The sequence below is a fragment of the Rhagoletis zephyria genome, unplaced genomic scaffold, assembly GCF_001687245.7.
Source record: "Rhagoletis zephyria isolate East Lansing unplaced genomic scaffold, Rhagoletis_zephyria_1.1 Rzeph_scaffold_00089, whole genome shotgun sequence".
Classification (NCBI taxonomy): domain Eukaryota; kingdom Metazoa; phylum Arthropoda; class Insecta; order Diptera; family Tephritidae; genus Rhagoletis; species Rhagoletis zephyria.
The window spans coordinates 450,578-472,350 of record NW_016157173.1 but is presented as its reverse complement, the minus strand read 5'-3'; the positions used below and the strand labels follow the sequence as shown (position 1 = coordinate 472,350).

The window sequence follows — 21,773 nt, the reverse complement described above, 5'->3', positions numbered from 1 at the left end:
TCAGGTGGAGAAGGACTTGGCTTCACTTGGCGTTTCCAATTGGCGTCAGTTGGCACAGAGGAGAAACGACTGGCGTGCTTTGCTGAACTCGGCCAAAATCGCTTAGGCGGTTACAGCGCCAAAAAAGAAGAAGAAGAAATACCCAAGTAAAAAATATTTAGGTATTTAGGAGCTACTAGATATTAAAGTAAGAAAAACTTGAGCATTTAGGAGCTGCTAGATACCAAAGTACAAAAAATTAAAGTATTTAGCAGGCGCTAAATACTATGGTCCGAAGTACTCAGGTACCTTGGGGAAGCAAAATACTTTCACTAAAGTACCAAGGTATTTAGTCGATGGGTAAATACTTTCAAACTAAATACTGTATAATTTAGGAGAAATTTAGAGAATTAACACCTCACCTTACACTCACCTCAACCTACTTTACCACAACTCACTTCACCTCTCCTCAAATCAACTCACCACATACAAACTCACCACACGTCACCTAAACTCACCACACCTCAATTTGGGAACTGTTTCGGGATTTGAGAGATTCTTCAGACTAAATCAGCACTTTCAAGACTATTTCGGGGTTTTCGGGAACATTTCGGGATTTTCGAAGCTATTTCGTAATTCTTTAGGGATTCCCGGAATCTTTGTTTGAGATTTTCGGGATTCTCGGAACTAATATCGGGATTTTCGAGACGACGATTTAGGGATTTTGAAAACTAGTTTCGGGATTTTTGGGACTCGTGCACCATTTTTGGATTTTTAGGACTAATTGCAAGTTTTTGGGACTTTGGGGACTGTTTCGAGATTTTTGGGACTTTCAGGATTCTCGGAACTAATATCAGTATTCTCGGGACTTTTGGGACTTTCAGCAGTATTTTGCAATTCTCGGGAGTAATTTCGAAATTTTTGGGACTCCGGGACTATTTTTCGATTTTTGGTACTTATATCGGCCTTTGGGGACTATTTCCAGATTTTTGGGGCTTATTTCGGATTTACGGGGTTTTCGGGATTCTCGAGAAAAACTTCGGGACTGTTGGGACCTTCGGGGCTATTTAGGGATTTTTCGGACTAATTTCGGATTTTTGGGACTCTCGGAACCATTTCGGGATTATCGGGAGTAATTTAGGTATTTTTGGGACTTTCGGGACTATTTCCAGATTTTTGGGACTAATTTAGGATTTTTGGAACTGTCGGGTCTATTTCGAGATTATCGGGAGTAATTTCGGGACTTTTGGGACTTTCGACACTATTTCCAGATTTTTGGGACTTATTTTGGATTTTTGGAACATTCGGGTCTATTTCGGGATTTTTGGGAATTACGGGAGTATTTCGGAATTTTTGGCATTCGGGACTATTTCGGGATTTTTAGAACTAATTTAGGAACTTTCGGACTTTCGGCACTATTTCAAGATTTTTGGTATTTTCGGGACTATTTCGTAATTCGCCGAACTCATTTTGCGATTTTTGGGACTTAATTCGGGACCTTTTGGGCTTTCGGGAGTATATCGATTTTTTTGGGACTTTTTTTTGGAATTTTGAGACTTTCGAGACCGTTTCGGGGTTTTCAGGAGTATTTCGGGATTTTTGGATTAATTTCGGATTTTTGGAACATTTGGGACTATTCCTCCATTTTTGGGAATTTTGGGCCTTATTTCGGATTTTTGGAACTTTCGGGACTATTTCGGGATTCTCGGAACTAATTTCGGAACTGTTGGGACTTTCGGGGCCATTTAAGGATTTTTGGGACTATCGGAACTATTTCCGGATTATCGGGAGTAATTTAGGTATTTTTGGGACTTTCGAGACTATTTCCAGATTTTTGGGACTTATTTTGGACTTTTGGAGCTTTTCGGGTCTATTTCGCGTTTGTCGGGAGTAATTTCGAGATTTTTGGGACTGTAAGGACTATTTCGGGCTTATATTGACTAATTTCGGGACTTTCGGGTCTATTTTGAGAGTCTCGGAACTAATTTTGGGAATTTCGGGATTCTCGGGATTAATTCCGGGATTTTCGAGACTACCTTAGGATTTTTGTGGACTCCCGGGAGTATCTTTGTTTTTGGGCCTAATTTTAGTGTTTTGGGACATTTGAGGCCGTTTAGGGATTTGTGGGAATAATTTCGGATTTTTGGGACTTTCGGGACTATTTTTTGATTTTTGAGACTTTCGGGACCATTTGGGAATTTGGGACTAATATAGGAACCTTAAGACTTTCGAAACTACTTCAGAAAGTCCCAAAATTCCCAAACTAGTCCCAGGAATCCCGGAAGTCCCAAAAGCTCCATAGTAGTCTCGAAAATCTCAAAATAATCCCGGCAGTCCCAAAAATCCGAATTGAGTTCCAAAAATTTCTAAATAATCCCCAAAGTCCCGAAATTAGTTCCAAGAATCCCGAAATAGTCCTAAAACTTCCAAAAATTCCAAGAAACTCCCGAAATTCCCAAAAATACCTAAATTACTCCCGATAATCCCGAAATAGACCCGAAAGTCCCAAAAATCCTAAATTAGTCCCAAAAATCTGGAAAAAGTCCCGAAAGTTCCAAAAATACCTAAATTACGCCCGATAATACCGAAATAGTCCCGAGAGTCCCAAAAATCCGAAATTAGTCCCAAAAATCCCTAAATAGCCCCGAAGGTGCCAACAGTCCCGAAATTATTCCCGAGAATCCCGAAAACCCCATAAATCCGAAATAATCCCCAAAAATCTGGAAATAGTCCCCAAAGGCCGATATAAGTCCCAAAAATGGAAAAATAGTTCCTGAGTCCCAAAAATTTCGGAATTACTCCCGAGAACTGCAAAATACTGCCAAAAGTCCCGAAAATCCCGATATTAGTTCCGAGAATCTTGAAAGTCCCAAAAATCCCGAAACTGTCCCGAAAGTCCCAAAAACTTGAAATTAGTCCTAAAAATCCAAAAATAGTCCAGGAGTCCCAAAAATCCCGAGAATCTCGAAATTCTCCCGAAAATCCCGCTATTAATTTCGAGAATCCCGAAAGTCCCAAAAATCCCGAAACTGTCCCGAAAGTCCCAAAAACTTGAAATTAGTCCTAAAAATCCAAAAATAGTCCAGGAGTCCCAAAAATCCCGAGAATCTCGAAATTCTCCCGAAAATCCCGCTATTAATTTCGAGAATCCCGAAAGTCTCAAAACTAGTTCCCAAAGTCCCTAAATATTGTGAAAGTCGTCTCGAAAATCCCGATATTAGTTCCGAGAGTCCCGAAAATCTCAAACCCTAAATCCCTAAAGAATTACAAAATAGGTTCGAAAATCCCAAAATAGTCCCGAAACCCCCGAAATAGTCTTGAAAATCCTGATTTAGTCTGAAGAATCTCTCAAATCCCGAGACAGTTCTCAAATTGAGGTGTGGTGAGTTTAGGTGAGGTGTGGTGAGAACGGGTGTGATGAGTTCAACTATGGTGAGTTAAGATTTGTAGGATTTTGGTGTAGAAATAGAAGGTGTGGTGAGTTTAGGGGAGGTGTGGTGAGTTTGTATTTGGTGAGTTGGTTTGAGGAGAGATGAATTGAGTTGTGGTAAAGTAAGTTGAGGTGAGTGTAAGGTGAGGTGTTAATTCTCTAAATTTCTCCTAAATTATACAGTATTTAGTATGAAAGTATTTACCCATCGACTAAATACCTTGGTACTTCAGTGAAAGTATTTTGCATCCCCAAGGTACATGACTACTTTGGACCAGAGAATTTAGCGCCTACTAAATACTTTCGTCTTTTGTACTTCGGTATCTAGCAGCTCCTAAATACTCAAGTTTTTCTTACTTTAATATCTAATAGCTCCTAAATACCTAAATATTTTTTACTTGGGTATTTAGCAGCTCCTAAATACCTAAGTAAATAGTACTTTGGTATTTACAACAACACAAAATACCTAAATTCTTTTGTACTTAGTATTTAATACTTAGTAAATACAATTTTGCCCATCACTGATCCCAAACATACAGGCTAACCTAATATTCACGCACGCCGCCAATTTATTGTCAAAAATTTCTCATGCACATGCAACTTGTATGAGATCAACCGAATTTGAACGGCGTGCGTATGAAGCTAACTCAATTTCCAATTTTTGTTCTGCGTGACATTTTGATTTGACGTTTCGCTCAATGAAATCAAATGCAAACGCATGGAAGTCAATTTCGGGTGACGCAAAAAAACAAATTCGACGGCATGCGTACCAAAACGCAAGCCGCGAATATTAGGTTAGCCTGTTACACATTGAGANTTTCGAGTTAGTTAGCTTTAATAATTACTGATTTATCGCAGTTTTCGTATTTCTGTAAATTTCCGTTATATGGGAGGTATGCGTGGTTATTATCCGATTCCAAAAATTTTCATCAGATTTCGTAGTGAGACTCTAAGGGCCAAATTCACAGTGCGTAGTTAACTCGGAATCGACAGTTAACTAAAGTTTTTCAGTACAAAAATCTGTAGTTAACTGCCGATTCTGAGTTAACTACGCACTGTGAATTTGGCCCTAAGTAATGTTCATACCGAGTTTGGTGGGGGTGGGTTAAGCGGCTACTGAGAAACAGTATTTATTTTTAAGTGAGCCGGGCCACACTCATTTTCAAAATATTTCGTACGGGCATGTGCTGGAAATCACGCGATTTCATTCCGAAACCGAAATTGCAAATTGCACGAATTAATTTGAGGTGTGATTGTCAGACAACAGACACTTGTATTTCATTTTGAATTGAAGATTTGCGTTAAATTGAGCGTTTTCTGCTTATTTAAAACATCAAACCAACTGGAAGAGTCAGGAGAGAGTTGAGGAACGTCTTCTGAGAGACCACTACAATACTTTGGATATCTGTGTAAGTGTGTATACATAGCTGTCTCCCCAACATTAACGTACGACATCTCTTTGTAGCTTTGTTTCGCACCACAGGATAAAAAGAGAAGCTTTTCCAAAATGTTATTTACGATACTAGGTCTTTGATAAAGCCGTCGTCCATACCTGTTGGGCTGAAATTAGCAGCCACGTTGAGATGTCTCGTGGAAGGGGGGTTCCAACGATCCATCGAAAAGGGTTCTTATATTGCACTTGATAGGACGACAGTGTCAAAAATTTTAAAAGAGATGTTAAATATTTTAGAACGGACGCAGTCTCCACAGTGGATGACGCAATATGAAGATCGCCAGTCTAAGTTACATTTTTTAAACAAATTTGCGATTCCTGGAGTGAATGACTGCGCCGACGGGACGCACATCAAATTACTAAAACCCCGCGACAACGAAGATTTGCATTTAAATAGAAAAGGTTATTTTAGCGTCAATACCCTGAGTAAGTTAAATAATTATATACAAAATTAACATTGGAATGTTTGCAGGTATGTGATTATAAAATGGTTCTACAAGCTGGGGATGCGTCCCATACGGGAGCAAGCCATGATTCTTTTGTTTTTAATTTATCCAGTATAAAGCGGTCTTTGTTATCTAGTTATGAAAGCGGTGATCATAGCTCCTGGCTGCTTGGGGACTCTGGCTATGCATTAGAACAATTTTTGCTCACATCCTATCGCAATCCAACTGCTGGAACATCGCAACATAGATTTAATTTGCAACATGCTCAGGCCCGTAACATAGTTGAAAGACAAATTGGAGTGCTTAAAAGTTGTTTTAAATATTTGCAAACCGTTTTGCCATATACCCCTCAGAAAGTTGTTAAAATTATTAATGTATGCTGTGCTTTTCATAACATATGTCGATTTCATAATGATGATGATACGTATTTGCTGAAGAAGTAATCGATGATGAGCCTGGTGGTCAGTCTTCAAACTATAGCGACAAATATCAGGAACAAATTGCAAACAATTTTATGCAAACACTTTAAGTTTTATTAAACACTAGTATATATCCGCGTATTGCACCCCATGTTCTTATACATGGATGCATACTTACATTTCTGTTGTTTTATGCAATTTTCTATTAATTTCTCAAAGCCGTTGCTTCGCGTTTTCAAAATGGAAAAAATATGCCGATTTTGATTTCTGGCACATGCCAGATCTTTGCGATTTGATGTTCAAAAACGAAAACGGAAAAGTGAAACTGAGCACATGTCAGCACGTTCTCGGAGAAACCGAATTGTAGCACATGCCCGATAATTGTCTTATTTTAAGCCGAAATTCTATTTCACTTTCCAACTTTCAACAATTTGGATACAGTATTTACGAAAATATCGTATTGTTTGCCTTTTTCAAAAATACCGTTGGTGGGCGTAGTTAGCGTTGTCCGATTTCGCCCGTTTTAATACCAACCTACCTTGAATGAAGGGCAACCTTTATACCGAATTTCGTTGAGATATCTAAATTTTTGTTTGAGTTATCGTGTACATGGACCGACGGACATACATTGCTAAATCGGCTTCTCCTTTCAATCTGCGTAATTGGTATATATGTGTATGTCTATATCTATCTCGATTCCTTTAGGCTGTTGCAAACAACCGTTATGAGAACAAAGTTATAATACCCTTTTGCAAAAGTGCGCTCGGGTGTCCAAAAACTATAATTACCTGTTTAACACGCTTCTTGGAAGTGCTCACGCGAAATAATCCAACCTTGTTCAAACCGTGCTCTTCGAGATATCTTATACACGACGTTATGAATGAAGGTACTTGCAATGAATTGTTGTTTGTTTCATGTAGGTCCTTAAAATCAGTAGAATCTTGCAGCTTGAAACCATGTAAATCAAAGTCTTGACTTCGACGCCTTATATCTGATTGACTTTGTGACATTTGCATCGATGTAGACTTTGAGAGAGGGCCAAAGTAAGCCGAACTCGATTTACCGCGTCCGCTATCAGAGCGGTTATCACCTCTATGTGGGGACACCAGAAAACTAGTACTCGATGGCAGGCTTTCATAGGAACGCACCTTAATATATATAAGTTCCAAAGACAATACTATATTATTTGCAACTATACTGTTACTTACATTTTCATTCAGCTTGCTTGAAGATTCACTGCCACAACCGCTGCGAAAAAGTGCTGCTATAGAGTTTCTAGAGCCGCGTTCCGATGATGCCTTCAAATTACTATCACGTTTCTTATCATTAACCAAGCAACATTCCAAAGAGTTGCCGAATATACCACTACCACCACCTGTTTTTATTGCAAATCAAAGGATAAAACAGTAGAGCAAAATGTAAAAGTACACTGCGGAAAGAGTTTAGTTACGTCATATAAATATGTTTCTCTTAACACTTGATTTGGTTATAGTTACATTATTTGATTTTAGTTACCCAACATTATGTTGATAGAAATATATTTAGCTAACTCTTTTCACAGTGTAAATACTCACTTTGGTCCTCTTTTTTACTGATATCAAAGAAACTTGTCGTTATTGCCTTCTTCTTGGGTAGAACCCGTCGTTTTTGCGATTTACCATCGTGATCTATCGCAGTTGGAATGACGTATGCAAGAATAAGAAAAGGCTCAAATAATATAAACATGTATGTACATTAGGGTGGCCGTTGAGTATAAGGGAACCATTTTTTCAACATTCTTTTTGGTTACGCCACTATATTTTTTCCTTTTGATCTAAGACATAACCACAAAAAATTGCAACTCATTTGGTACACATTAAAGCGGGCCGCGCAGTCGTTAAAGTCTCCCGTTTTCGAAAAATCAACTACATAGTATATAGGTATTTTGCATTTTATTTTGTTTTAATGGATTAAGTTTCAACTTATTATATGTACATAAATTGATAGAGCTTGCGATCTAAATTAGAAAAGGACGTACAGTATCTTTTTTTCAAAAATAAATAGTTTAATAGTAAAACGTTTAACAAATGCCGATTTCTTTTCTACAGAAAAATGTAACCTTCTCTTTGCCCTCTACGCATAAACACTAAGAAGAGGGCGATGAGAAGGCAACATTTTATGTAGAAACGAAAACGCCAAAAGACACACATGTTAGGGACCCTACAGGGACCTAGTTGTGAACTAGAATTCTATCGATAGCTACTATGTCTTTGTAGTTGCACCAACAAATATCGATTTGTGTGAGTTTGGGAATTCTCTCTGTTAACTATTTAAACGCTAGTGTTACATATATGTAACGCTTAAATTTCGTGGAGTAATATTGTTGTTATTAAAATTTCTATTACATAACACGATTCACGAGTGTTACATATATGTTTCAGGTCGTACAGACACCCCTTTATAGAGGTAGAAACTTTTTATTATGGGTTTTTGAACATATCCTCCAAAATTTGGTTCCTCTAAATTTCCTCTTTTGCTATCGCGTTTAATGAATTAATGCGTTGCAAAAAAAATATCAATTGATGAAATATAACCCACTTGTAGTTAGTTTTTTTTCGGGATTTCTATAAAATATATAACTTGTAGTAAGCTACAAAAAGCTAAGTTGAAACTAGCTGACAAGTAATGTAGGAGTAATGCAGGAAATAGTTTTCTTTAAACGCGTTTCTATTTAAATATCCTGCACTTCGCAAATACTTTTTCGAATTGAGGACAAATAAAAGGAAAATCGAAATTTCATACTATTATTTTGAAGTTATGTCTGACGGAGTTCGAATATGGGACCACCTACAGCAGAATATGTAAACAAATATGAAAAAATATTTTGTTTTTCCTCTTGATATTTTATGTCCAAAAGTAGTTAGGTACAAGTTAGTTACGTCAAATGCAGAGGTAACTTTCGTCAAAGAAAACATACAGATAATAGTGACTTTTAGTTCCATCCTAATGAACTTAAAGTTAGCTTATAGTTAGATACATTTCCTGCAGGGTGACTAACGACTTGTTGGATATACCCGTGTTGTTGTTGTGATTCTTCTTGAACATGAGTATTCTTTCACCCATCCTATTTTTAATTGAAATTGAAACTGCTGTGCCGAAAATAAACCACGCAGCTAATTTAGGCGCCAGATATCACAGGTGCCCGATAAATTTTATTACGGCTGCCTCGCTAATTTTATAATTGATGCTCATATAATCAAACATCGATCGTAAAAATTAAAAGTCGTGATGTGGGACTTGGATTGCAAGTGAAGCCTTAAACCATGCATTTAAATACACTCGCAGTAATAATCTCAATCTAGTCATACAACATAGGGCTTTAGCCATCGATTTGCCGCCATGAATCGCTCAGGGGAACGCACAATCAGATTACACGCAGCACTCATATACAATGCAGTTAACTCTAAAAACTCTTTGTAGTCATTACGAACATGTTCCCTTTTTAAATTACATTTTACAAGTTCCTGTCTTCCATACCAGATGATAGCTTTGTTCAATCTATTTTCGCCCACGGAAGGAAGCTACTTTCCATCCCCATGTATTGTTAAAGGGCTTGGCTCAGGAAATTGAAAGTGTTCTCGATACTCAAGAACCCTTTCTCTCGCAATTGACCACGTTGCTTCCTGATTGAAGTACGATTAAGTATTAGCTCATTGGGATCTTGGCCGAAAGCTTCTACTGCCGTGGATAGTAAGTAACCAGCCTTTCTGTCAATAATTTTAATCTTATCTAAAACAGCAGCCAGTCTAGATGAACTACATTGTTTTGTACCTCTGGGAGGAGGAGGAGGCGTGCAGAAACGTCCACCTTTATGCCGCTCTATACCTGCATCCTCTACTTCCACGCTAATATCATATTTTTTCTAGCATTCAGAGGAACTAGGTGTTTCCAGGGGGAACATTCACTCAGACCTTCAAAACGAATCCCAAAACTAAAGTTTTGTCATAGCATACAAAAACGGCAAGTGACCTTAGCAGTATGTAAACGTTTCCTTGTTTTACCTTGTTGGTTTTGGAGGTTTCTTATCTTTCTGTTATCTTTCTTCTCAATCCGTTACCTCTTTCCTTTTTTCTTTTTGTGAAAGTTTTCTATCAGGGCCAATCATACAACCTTCACGACCATGATTTCTTTGCGAAATTAGAAACTGTCGGTCGTCTACAATTTTAATTGATTCTAATGAATGAAGCGGCTACGTCGAACAGGTCTTCTAAATTTTTTATGAACTTCTCCCGATACTTTTTTTTCTGTTGTTGTCGTTCTGGACTTAGATTTTTGGAATTTACGCCACTTCTCATATAGTTGCACTATCTTTGGCACACATTTCACTTTAAGATGGGTGGGGATTCGAGCCTTCGCCCAAAATACAAAAATTTCATTCACTGCCGTGCACACACTTTCCTTTAATAATAATATAATAATAGATTGGCGCTTACACATTTGTTAGTGTTTGGCCGAGCTTCTCCTCCGACTTGTGGCGTGCGCCTTGATGTTGTCACACAAAGCGGAGGGACCTACAGTTTTACGCCGACTCCGAACGGCGATTGTATTTTTATGAGAAGCTGTTTTTCATGGCAGAAAAACACTAGGAGATTTGCCATTGCCTGCCGAGGGACGACCGCTGTTAAGAAAAAACCTTTTTTCTATATTTTTTTGCGATGTTACTTTGAACACGGTTTGAACCCAGATGCTGCGGAGTGGAAGCGCGCACTGCTTACCTTTACACCACAGCGGCCGACACACTTTCTTTTACGCTCTTATTTTTCTCACGTATATCGTGAAACAATCTCGACAATACTTTTTTATAGAAAGGAAGCTTCAAACCAGTAATTTCGCGACTGATATTGCCAACGAAGAAAACATTGTCATGCTTCCGCAATTTCACACCTACACCAGTTACGTTCGTCATAATTTCACTACGTAGTATTTAAGGTGAAACACGTGTTTTGAAACTAGTAAAGATTTTTAGATTCCCTGAATTAGTGGTATACGCCGCGTACTTAATAACAAAGTATCTAGCATTTCAATTATATTCAAATGAAAACTATTAATTCAAATCAAAATTTTATCAAATAAAGAAATGCATACATCATGAGTGCACAGATGTCGTAAATTCAAAATACTTAGCTAATAATATCGATGCTGTCAATAAGAGGTGGTCTGTATGCACTTTGAATAAATCGTAGGAGAAGACGTTTCAGTGCATATTACTCATAAGCAGGGAACGGATTTTTAGGACCTAAAAACCTATAAAAAAGGCAAAATAAAATAACGAAATAGGCTGGAACAGGCAAAATAAAATAGCGAAAAAGGCAGGAAAAGGCACTAGGTGTTGCAAAAAAGGCAAAAAAAGGCAAAACAAAATAGCAAAAAAGGCAGGAAAAGGCAAAAAAAGCAAAATAAGGCACCTAAAAGACAGAAAATACGAAGAACAATCAAAAAATACATTTATATTACAAGTAAAAAGAGAAAAACTATGAACTAGTTTCATTATATGAAAAATTTGTACTTCGAATCTTTGACTATTTTATCTTTTCGGGTTTCTAACTCATAAAACTTTAATCTGTATAGTTGTAGTAACAATGAACCACAAGATGCATTTTGAAGTTTTCTGGTAGCATTTTCATTCGATTTTCGCGAAGAAAAGCCTTGAATGTACTAAATGTGCGCTCGACGTAAGTTGATACAAGTGGAGCCCAATTTAAATATGGAACGTTTGAAACGTTCATATTATCAGGAATAAGGGCGTTTTCCTCGCCCTTTATAATTCTATCAACACCCCTTATTGTCTCCAAGCCTTCGTTAGCTGAGAAAACGGCTTTGGATTTTTCCAACACCAATTTGCGCTTCTATAAGCCGCATGGGCAATGTGTATATTTTTTAATCTTAAAAAAAAAATNAAATGCTATAATTACTTTTCTAAAGGTAGAAAAGGCAAAAAAAGGCAAATATCTTAAAAAAGGCAAAAAAAAGGCAAACATCTTAAAAAAGGCAAAAAAAGGCAACATCAAATGTGTATATATGGAATCAGGGAAAGCTAAATCGTGGACATTCTTAATCGAATATACTCTATCTCTTTAGCAGAAAAAAAGGCAACTTCCATAAAATCCGTTCCCTGCTCATAAGCATAAGTTTTGGGGAAAAAAGATAATAGCTTTCCGGGCTGCTCCGGTAGTTAGAGCGTAAAAATAAGTTACTCTCTCACAAGTGTCAAAAATGTGTCAACACGTGCCAAAAGTGCCCAGAGCGTGAGGAACGCTAAAAAAANAGCCTTCGTTAGCTGAGAAAACGGCTTTGGATTTTTCCAACACCAATTTGCGCTTCTATAAGCCGCATGGGCAATGTGTATATTTTTTAATCTTAAAAAAAATTGTAAATGCTATAATTACTTTTCTAAAGGTAGAAAAGGCAAAAAAAGGCAAATATCTTAAAAAAGGCAAAAAAAAGGCAAACATCTTAAAAAAGGCAAAAAAAGGCAACATCAAATGTGTATATATGGAATCAGGGAAAGCTAAATCGTGGACATTCTTAATCGAATATACTCTATCTCTTTAGCAGAAAAAAAGGCAACTTCCATAAAATCCGTTCCCTGCTCATAAGCATAAGTTTTGGGGAAAAAAGATAATAGCTTTCCGGGCTGCTCCGGTAGTTAGAGCGTAAAAATAAGTTACTCTCTCACAAGTGTCAAAAATGTGTCAACACGTGCCAAAAGTGCCCAGAGCGTAAGGAACACAAATCAGCTCTAAACTTTGAGTTTACGTGTATGTATCTTATATGGCTAATAAAATTACCAAATAACTACATTTTCTGAAAATTCTGTGGTATTTGCCACTCTTTTGTTTTATAAAATTTGCTTTTGGATTTAAACAACAACAGCTGTTATTTAAAAAATTGCCCTTTTGCACATTTGTGCCCGGAAAAAAAGTGGAACGTATTCGCTCTCTATTACCCATTTTTCTAGCGTGAGGGACGCTTTCTGGGCTGTTTTGGGCACCCGCGGGCTCGTGTGGAATAAACCTAAATCTAAATTTCAAATTCTACCTATTCATGTTTAGTAATTTGCACTTTCCTTCATACAACAGAAGAAAATGCAAAATAGTTGATTTTTTTCCAATAGGCCTCTGCGAAACCCTTTAATGTGGACCTAATGATTTGAAATATTCCGTGGTTCTTTCTTACATCAAAAGGAAAAAAATGTAGGGGCGTAACAAATTTGAAAAATAACGGCAACCGTAATGTACATACATACGCGATTTTTAAGCAATTCCAGTTAAAGAATATTTATCTGTATGTACGATGAAAACTGAAAAAGTTAAGCACGATTTTAACTGTTAGGTATACAAATTATACTGAGATCGAATCGGATACTTATTTCAAACTGGGCACCCGGCAGAAAATATACTTTTCTCATCTAATTAAATTTCAGTACGCTGACCGTTTTTCCCGTAAAATAAAAACCCTGTATATAGTAACGAAATATACAAAGGCAAATATATCGAGCCCTAACCGCCAAAATAACGTAAGCGACATTTTTTTCAAAATTTTCTTTTTGATGCAGAAATTTATCTAGATGCTCTAGGAATATTTCTGTATCAAAAAGAAAATTTTGAAAAAAGTGTCGCTTACGTTATTTTGGCGGTTAGGGCTCGATATCTATGCAAGCAAACGTTTTTTTGCGGCGCTCAAAACACGTTGATTTTATGAAAATTTCAAAAGTAATAATTACCTGTAAAATAATATTTAAATAAAAATTATGTGAAAAACAAAATGCGTATTTTAAAAACACAAATAGATTTTAAAATTCTTTTGAAACAGTGTTGGCAAAATGTTAATCTGATTAACGATTAAAAAATTAATCGCGATTGACTATTAAAATTAATTAATCGTAATCAACTGTACGATTAATGACTAAATTTTTTTAATCGTTAATCGCTGGCTGTGTGTTAATTGTTAATCCAATTAAAAACAAAATTTGATTAAATTGTCTAGTTTGTCCGAATTTGAAACCAACCACCAGTTATAGTATTTATTTTGTGTTTTACGCTTATAAAAAGTACATAATATAAAAAAAATTTAATTATTGTTATTAGTAGGGCAACCCAAAATATGTTCGGGTATGTGTTTTGTCAGGCATGTTGGCAACACGCTGGTGAAATGCTTAAAAGTTTTTCCAAAAAGTATAAAGTTTGAGTTATATTTCTTAGAGCATATTTTAGCATATTTTGCAATAAAAACATATTTTGCAATAAAAGCATATTTTGCAGTAAATGAATATTTTCGGAAACTTCGCGTTGCGTTGTTACGTTTAGAACTAATAATAAAAATTTCTGAAATAATAACAATATAGTAACACTGTGTCGAAAATAAATATCAAAGGTAGGGTTGCCAAGCGTACTATAATATATAGTATTGTACTATTTTTTCGGACTGCGTACTATATACTGTTGGAAAAAAATATAGTATACAAAAATACTATATTTCCTTCAAATTCATTTCAAAAATTGAAACATTTTTAAAAATATTTAGAATTAATTACCAAATTTACTTAAAATTATTTCGTTCCAGCTCTCTATTTCTGCAACTTCGGCATTCACAGAAAGAGTTTTTTCTATTATGAATGTAAAATGGCGAGATGTGAGAAACAAAGCGACTACCTCACTAATAAAAATGAACTTTTGATTTATATTAATTTAAATATTGAATGCGTTAAAACATATGACACTTTTAAAGAAATATAAAGAGGAAATGCATAAGAAAGAAAAAGATGTACACTTAAAAAGCGTTTTAATTTTTTCGTTTAAATATATATAATACTATAACCCCTATTCTGCAACTCTTTCGTATTCGGATTTTGCTACGAATCGTAGAAATAGTATGCTGCAATCCGAATCGTATCTTCGAACTTTCGAAATTCGTAACAATGCCATGCCTAAAAACCAACGAGCAAGATTTTTTGCGTAATTTTGTACGAAAACAATTCTGTGTCGGAGGCGAGATAAAAGATGTAAAGCGATGTGTGTTTGCAGGAAATATTAGTGGCGTTCATTTAAACATATAAATTTGCTTTTCGCATGTACGTATATTTTTATCCACTGCTTTATATAAACTAGTAAAAAAGAATATTTGTTGCCCCTTATCGAGAAACTTGGGTCCGGTTTAGTTATTTGTACAATGATTTTCGGTTGTTGTGTCCAAACGCATAACCCGAATCCAAAAACTTTAACATCACGTGTAACCAAAGGATTAAAATTATATTTAAAATAAATGTTTCAAATTTCCCACCACTAGTTTATTAATAAACTCAGTTTGCATTATGCACTTTTTTGCAAATTTCGACGTGGGTTCTGCGCAAAAATACTGTGGATAGCGTTGCCGGAGTGATATGCACAAGAAGTGTTATATACTTACCTTTGACATGCGGAAGCCCCTCTTCTCCGGCAACACAGAAAGGAGAATTCTACTTAGTAAGGGTTATAATCCCTAAGCGCGGCCGAAGGCAGAAGCAAGTGCAACAGGTGGTGGACCTAACAAAGTGCATGTTTTCAATGGCTTGGAAGAAGCTGCAATTGCATTAACTGGTTTGAGAACCAGTTCTTCAGGCATAGGAGGAGTTCTGACTTGTGGTTCAACAATTCAACCATAAGCTGACATAGATGCGCCCATGGTTACTATGCCCGACAGCTCCGCATATCTTTGTGAAATCATTCCCATAGCGCGCTCTTACTCCGCTGCTACAATTGCAAATGCAATAGAATCCCTTGTTTCTTTCAAAATACGTAAAATCAACAATTTTTCTATAAATAAGCACTTCATGAGTGTTTCTTTAATTCCTTTCCACTTTGTTTTCCTTCATTCAGCTATCTTCGAAAAATAACTGATAGCTGGCAATGCAGCACATGTTTCCGCAAGGGTTGCAGCATATGGATTTTTCGTTTTTCGTAGCGTAGCTACGAATTACGAATTACGAAAATTCGGGTACTAGAATAAGGGGGTATATTTATTTGAAGTGTACTATATTTTTTCAGATTTTTTGGAAAAAGTACTATAAATGTCTTGGAAAATGTTGGCAACCCTAATCAAAGGTCACGTTCACATCGTGTTTATATAAAGTTTTTTAATGTGCGAGAAAAATAGTACTATTTATATGTTTCGCTCTTTACAGATGAGTTGTCCCGCCACCGACCCGCAAGGGCGCGCCGTTATAATTTCGTTTGGCAAGCAATTAACAAGGATTTCATCAAACGCTAGTAAATATGTTTTGTTATGGACGTGTTTATTATTACTAGTACCAGGTTATGCAGCGGGATACAAAACGTGGTTACATGCTACGTGTTACTACTACAAGTACTAAGTTACTCTGCGGGAGTCCTAGGACAACTCCATGTTAAATGCGACAGCTGAAAGCATGAGTGGTAGATTTGCGAGGTACCGGTATTCAGCTCCAGAACCCCCGACTAGTACTTCCGATGAAGAGTACATATCGTCGTTTAAAGTACAAAACCGCGTATCAACAAAGTGCAAAACCGCGTATGTGAGGTTGCATAAATTATTTTCTAGAGAGTAAATACAGTCATATTTCAAAATCGTTCTCTTTTTTATAAAGCAGTCGCATTTCTGGCTAGTATATTTCAGGACGAATGGATGAGGATTGAGCCAAGAGCTTCTGTGCGCAAATCCAATTTTTGGCAGCAAAAGCCAGTTACGCGGTTTTGCAAAATGACGATACGCGGTTTTGTACTTTAACGATATGTATCTACAAACATACACAGTATGAATTCCTATGTGAAACAAATTGTGAATTAGATTCCCCGTATTTTCATACATATGTTTTAAAAACAAATTGAACAAATATGAATTATTAAACATAAATATTTATATATATACACTTTTATGAAAAATAGAACATTTTAGGTGCTGCAAATTTAAGTTAAAGGCATTTTTGGGCATACACATACATAAACAAAATTTTAAATCATATCTTATGGCTTAAAATGATTTTAAAAGCATTTTGTGCAGCATATATTTGGAATTTATTGTCATATTTTAAGCGCTTAAAATAAGTATTTAGGAGCATATTTTGGGTTGCCTTTGTTATTAGTGATACATAAATTGGGAACTTTTACAACCCAGCGCAATGTACAGAGGGATATTAAAACCTAGTTTGTGAAACGTCTGTTGGAATAGATCTTAATAAAAATGCACTCTAAATTGCTTAGATTGATGAGGAATCTCGACTTAGCCATGCCCGATTAACTGGCTTTGTGAGCACAGGGAAATTCCAGCATAAATTAATTAATATCACCAAACTTACTTAAAACTTAACCAAATTAAGGGTTAATCTCTAAAAATAATTTTATTTAATCGCGGTTACGATTAACTGTTTAATCAGATTAAAATTAATCATGACTAACTGTAATCGGATTGAATTTAAACGAATTAACAAATTGATTAAAAAATCAATCGATTAGTGCCAACACTGTTTTGAAATAATATGTATGTATATGTATTTATATTCTCACCGTAACTAACAAAAAATTACAAAATTTACTCTTTGATTGTTTATGATGCATTCCAACGAATTACAAGTTCCCACACCGTTTTATGCAAAACAAAAGGCTTTTTATTATATTTTAGGTGACTAAATATACATATCGTCGATGTTTTTGCAAAACCGCCTATCGACCAGTTGCAAAACCGCTTGAATCGGCGTTGTGGCAAAAATGAGATTTGGTAAACCTGAACTTAAGGCATCGAGATTTATGCATAAAAATCGTTAAATCGTTATTAAAACCACAGATTTGTAAAATAATAGCTAGAGAAAATACCGCCTATCAAGGCAACGCCTTCAAAGAATAAACCGTTTTTTCGCGCTCCTGAAAATTTGAGTGCCGTAAGATAGGCGGTTTTGAAATTGGTCGATGGGCGGTTTTGCAAACACATCGACGATATGTATGTATGTACATATGAACTCGTATAAATATTTGCAAGATTGCACAATGCGAAGGTCCTGCGGCGTCTTTGCATGACGATATTTGCAAATGTCAAAAAATTATTGGCAGTGTTGAAAAGAAAAAAGTTTATGATATGACGAATAATGAAGAATAGGAAAGGTATTTTAAAATGCTAAATATAAAAACTGCTTGAAAAAGGTTTTAAAATACAAATACAAAATACTCTTGTAAAAAAAAGTTTGAAATACAAAATACAAATATGCAGGGACCGAAACTAAAACGCGAGACAGGCGGGCATGCTTATGCAGATAAACTAGCACACAAATGCGCATAATAATTTTGCCCTGACAGACGGTAGTATTGCGGATTAACGAGCCCCAAGGTCAGTATAATTTTCATTTATTTCGTTTTGATTCATTTTTTTATAAGTTTTATATTTTTTAACGTTGCTTTCAGCTAGTTGTTGTCGACTTTTTAATAAAATTCAACTCTAAACATTTAATTAACTAATAGTAAAATAAATAATGTGATATAAAATAAAGCAAATGGAAATAAAATAAAGTAAAATTAAATATATAAATCTAATAAATTAAAAAAATTAAATAAATAATAACAAGTAAGAAAGTTCATGTTCGGACGGAGCCAAACATTAAATACCCGGCGCAAGTATTAAATATATGATTTTCTCCTTTCCGAAAGCTACCGCTACATGGTATCCGGGGTGTATCAATTTTGAGTAAATTAGCGTCCTTAAATTTCGAAATATTACCGTTACCGTTATATGAAAAGCGGCCTCAATTTTCGCCCGATTTCAATAATTTTCAACGTTTTACTCTTATGTGGCAAGCACAATAACCGTACCGAGTTTGGTACAATTTGGTAGAACGGCTACGGAGATACATATATATGATCATAAGTGGGCGGTGCCACGCCCATTTTCCAACATTTTATCTTAAACGTATTTCTTGGTAAGGAATTGTTGCAAGCATCAATTTTGAATAAATTAGCTTTAAGATTTACTGATTTATCGAAGATTTCGTATTACTCCAAATTACCGTTATATGGGATGTGGGATTTGGTATGCTGTAGCAAGGTTAACAACTGTGCTTAGTTTGGAAGAAATTGGTACAGGGGTTACCAAGATATACACATGTAACCAGAAGTTTATAATATTCTTATTGTTCGTCTAAAATTTATTGTAAATATCAATTTTGAGTGAATAATCTTCAGTAGTTACTAAAATATCGCAGTTTTCGTATTTCTGAAAATTACCGTTATATGGGAGGTAGGCGTGGTTATTGTCCGATTTTGCCCATTTTCAATACCATCCGGGCGGACGCCCAAAAGAAGTGCTTGTACAAAGTTTCGTCAAGATATCTCAATTTTTACTCGAGTTACAATCAACCGTTATGTGAACAAAGTGCGCTCGGGTATAAAACCAAAAAACCGGGGATCGAACCTGGCAGCTATAGGCTTGTAGCACGCAACTCTCACCACTCGGCTGCTTTGTTTGCTTATTGGTGCACTTACATGGTATGAAGCCATATGAACTGTTGATACGCTACAAGTAATTTTTAGCAAAAAAAAAACCGACTTAAAAAAAAATATATATATATCTATATATTTCATGATCCAATGATCGGATCTAAACCAAATTAGTATGGGACCACCTCTGAGACACTACTTTTCCGTTGCAAAAAGAAATATCGAAATCGGTTGACGTGGTCCAAAGTTATGCGGTAACATACATAAAAAAAAAAACAAAAAAAAAAAGATTCCGACGAACTGATAACCTCCTCCTTTTTTGGAAGTCGGTTAAAAATAGAGGGACTACATGTTCCAATGAGGAATTCAATGATATCGAGTGGTATGCATATAATAAATTTTTTCATATGAAAAATTATGGGGAGATACTGTAAACATACTGTTGTGATACTGTTAAGCATATGAAATTATAGCAAGTTGAATTTTCATACATCTTCCCATAAAAAGTTTAAAAGATGCAGAGATACCAAGGAGGTTTTTTCCATTTTGATGCCTTTTTTAATATAAAACCTACCGAAAAGGAGGAAAGCGGCAACTCCGCCATTCACATACATGTCAAAAGTAAGAATTTTAAAAATTAAAAACAATAAACAAACAATTTCAAAACAAAAAAATTCTTTGTACTAGATCTTTTTCAATAGAAGCAACTTGTATGGTGGACAATAAAAATACAAAGCTCTATGACAACAAGACAATACACAACATTTTAATGAGCTTTATATCACATTTAAGTAAAAATAAGCCTATATTGGCCAAGCTGGCAACGAAATGACAATGTGTATTTTTTGTTGTTTACAAAAAGACTTGCCAAATATAAAAAAAATTACAGAAGTTACAGTTATAGTTATACAGTTGATGCTTCTTTCTGGCTTTTACAAAATGCAGGGATACCACACTTATTTCGGTACAATATGATCGTAATGTATTTTAAATTCCAAATTAAAGAAAAACATCCTACGAATATGTTTGCCATTGTAGAACAATAAGGGTATATTTGCAAACTAATGCAAAGAATGGAGTTTCATATGCTAAAAGGTTAGGAGAATTAATGAAACAAACAAACATTTTATGGTATTATGTTTCCTTCAAACCGCATTGCTATTTTTTTTAACTCTTCCTTTTGTCTAGCGCTGTAACCGCTTAAGTAATATTTTTTAATTTATACATCTGTATTCTGTCATGAAAACAGCTTCTCATAAAAATACAATTGCCGTTCGGAGTCGGCGTAAAACTGCCCTTCCCCTTTGTGTGACAAAATCAAGGCGCACGCCCCATATCGGAGGAGAAGCTAGGCCAAACACTAACATATTGTGTACGCCAATCTATATATCGTCGTTTAAAGTACAAAAGCGCGTATCGTGGTTCTGCAAAACCTTGTAACTGACATTTGTGCCGAAAAAGATATTTGCTCACCGTAAGCTCCTATCATCAAGCCCTTAAGGCCTCGCCAGATAGAAATTCTTTTCTGCGTCACAGGGATGCTTTTGACTGGCATCGAAGTTGACTCTGGGAATTTGAATAGAAGACGCCACATTGGCAACGTCCCTATTATAATTGCCATTCGTACTGTCATCAGGTATGTAACTTGAGAATAGAAATCGCTGCATCTTTTAGGCGCATCAATATTACATAGTTACATCCCGAGCTAATAAAAGGAAGGTAAAAATAGCTCTAAGGGGATCATCCATTCTTGAGTTATGCGCCGTCTGACATACGAAACATTGGTATATTCCATAGTGGAATAATACAAGGTGTTGGATATTGACAGCGTTCTCGCTCTAATCCGCCATCTCGGCTCCCTTAGCAAAATCGATGTTTCCCTCTTGAAAAAACTACATTTTACCGCCTTAAAAAAAAAGAATTAAACTACCTCATTCCCTATTCCAAAACTGATTTGCAATCACTGAACAATNCGGCTCCCTTAGCAAAATCGATGTTTCCCTCTTGAAAAAACTACATTTTACCGCCTTAAAAAAAAAGAATTAAACTACCTCATTCCCTATTCCAAAACTGATTTGCAATCACTGAACAATTCTTTGACATTTACTTTATTCTTATTCGTTGACAACGGAAAATCAAATTAAAAATTTTAAACATTAATTCGACAAAAAACATTGGCTTTGTGTATTCTCCAAAGGATTTATAGCGAGGCCCTCACTGAGGGGAGCTTGAATTTCTTCACTTCCACCGATATGGAATTTTTTGATGTTGATTTTTAAGCGAAAGTCTCCTGCAGTGCGCCAGCCACCGGACTCTTTGGGCATCATGTGGATGGGACTTGTCCATTGATTGCTCGAAGGTGTTATGACACCATGATGCAGCAACAGATTAAAATCTTCTTTTGCGGCGTTTAACTTCGCACCAGTGAGTTTGCGTGGGCGCTCGTGGACTGGGGGACCATTGGTGACAATGTGGTGTACGGTTGTTTCACTATCGACATTTGGTGCAGCATCACGTAGTGTGATCTCTATGTAATCCTTCAACAGGTTAGCTTAGAATGCGTCTGACTTGCTT

The 21,773-nt window shown here is 36.0% G+C and overlaps 1 protein-coding gene across 1 annotated transcript in view; it reads right to left on the bottom strand.

Annotated features, from left to right (window-relative positions):
- Positions 1–21,773, bottom strand: part of RhoGAP102A (Rho GTPase activating protein at 102A) — a 280,795-nt gene that overhangs the window by 90,276 nt on the left and 168,746 nt on the right. The window contains exons 5-7 of the mRNA XM_017630466.1: positions 7,302–7,394; positions 6,936–7,102; positions 6,516–6,875 (exon numbers count right to left, since the gene is read on the bottom strand). Coding sequence (XP_017485955.1) covers positions 6,516–6,875; positions 6,936–7,102; positions 7,302–7,394 — 620 coding nt within the window. The remainder of the gene's footprint in view (positions 1–6,515; positions 6,876–6,935; positions 7,103–7,301; positions 7,395–21,773) is intronic.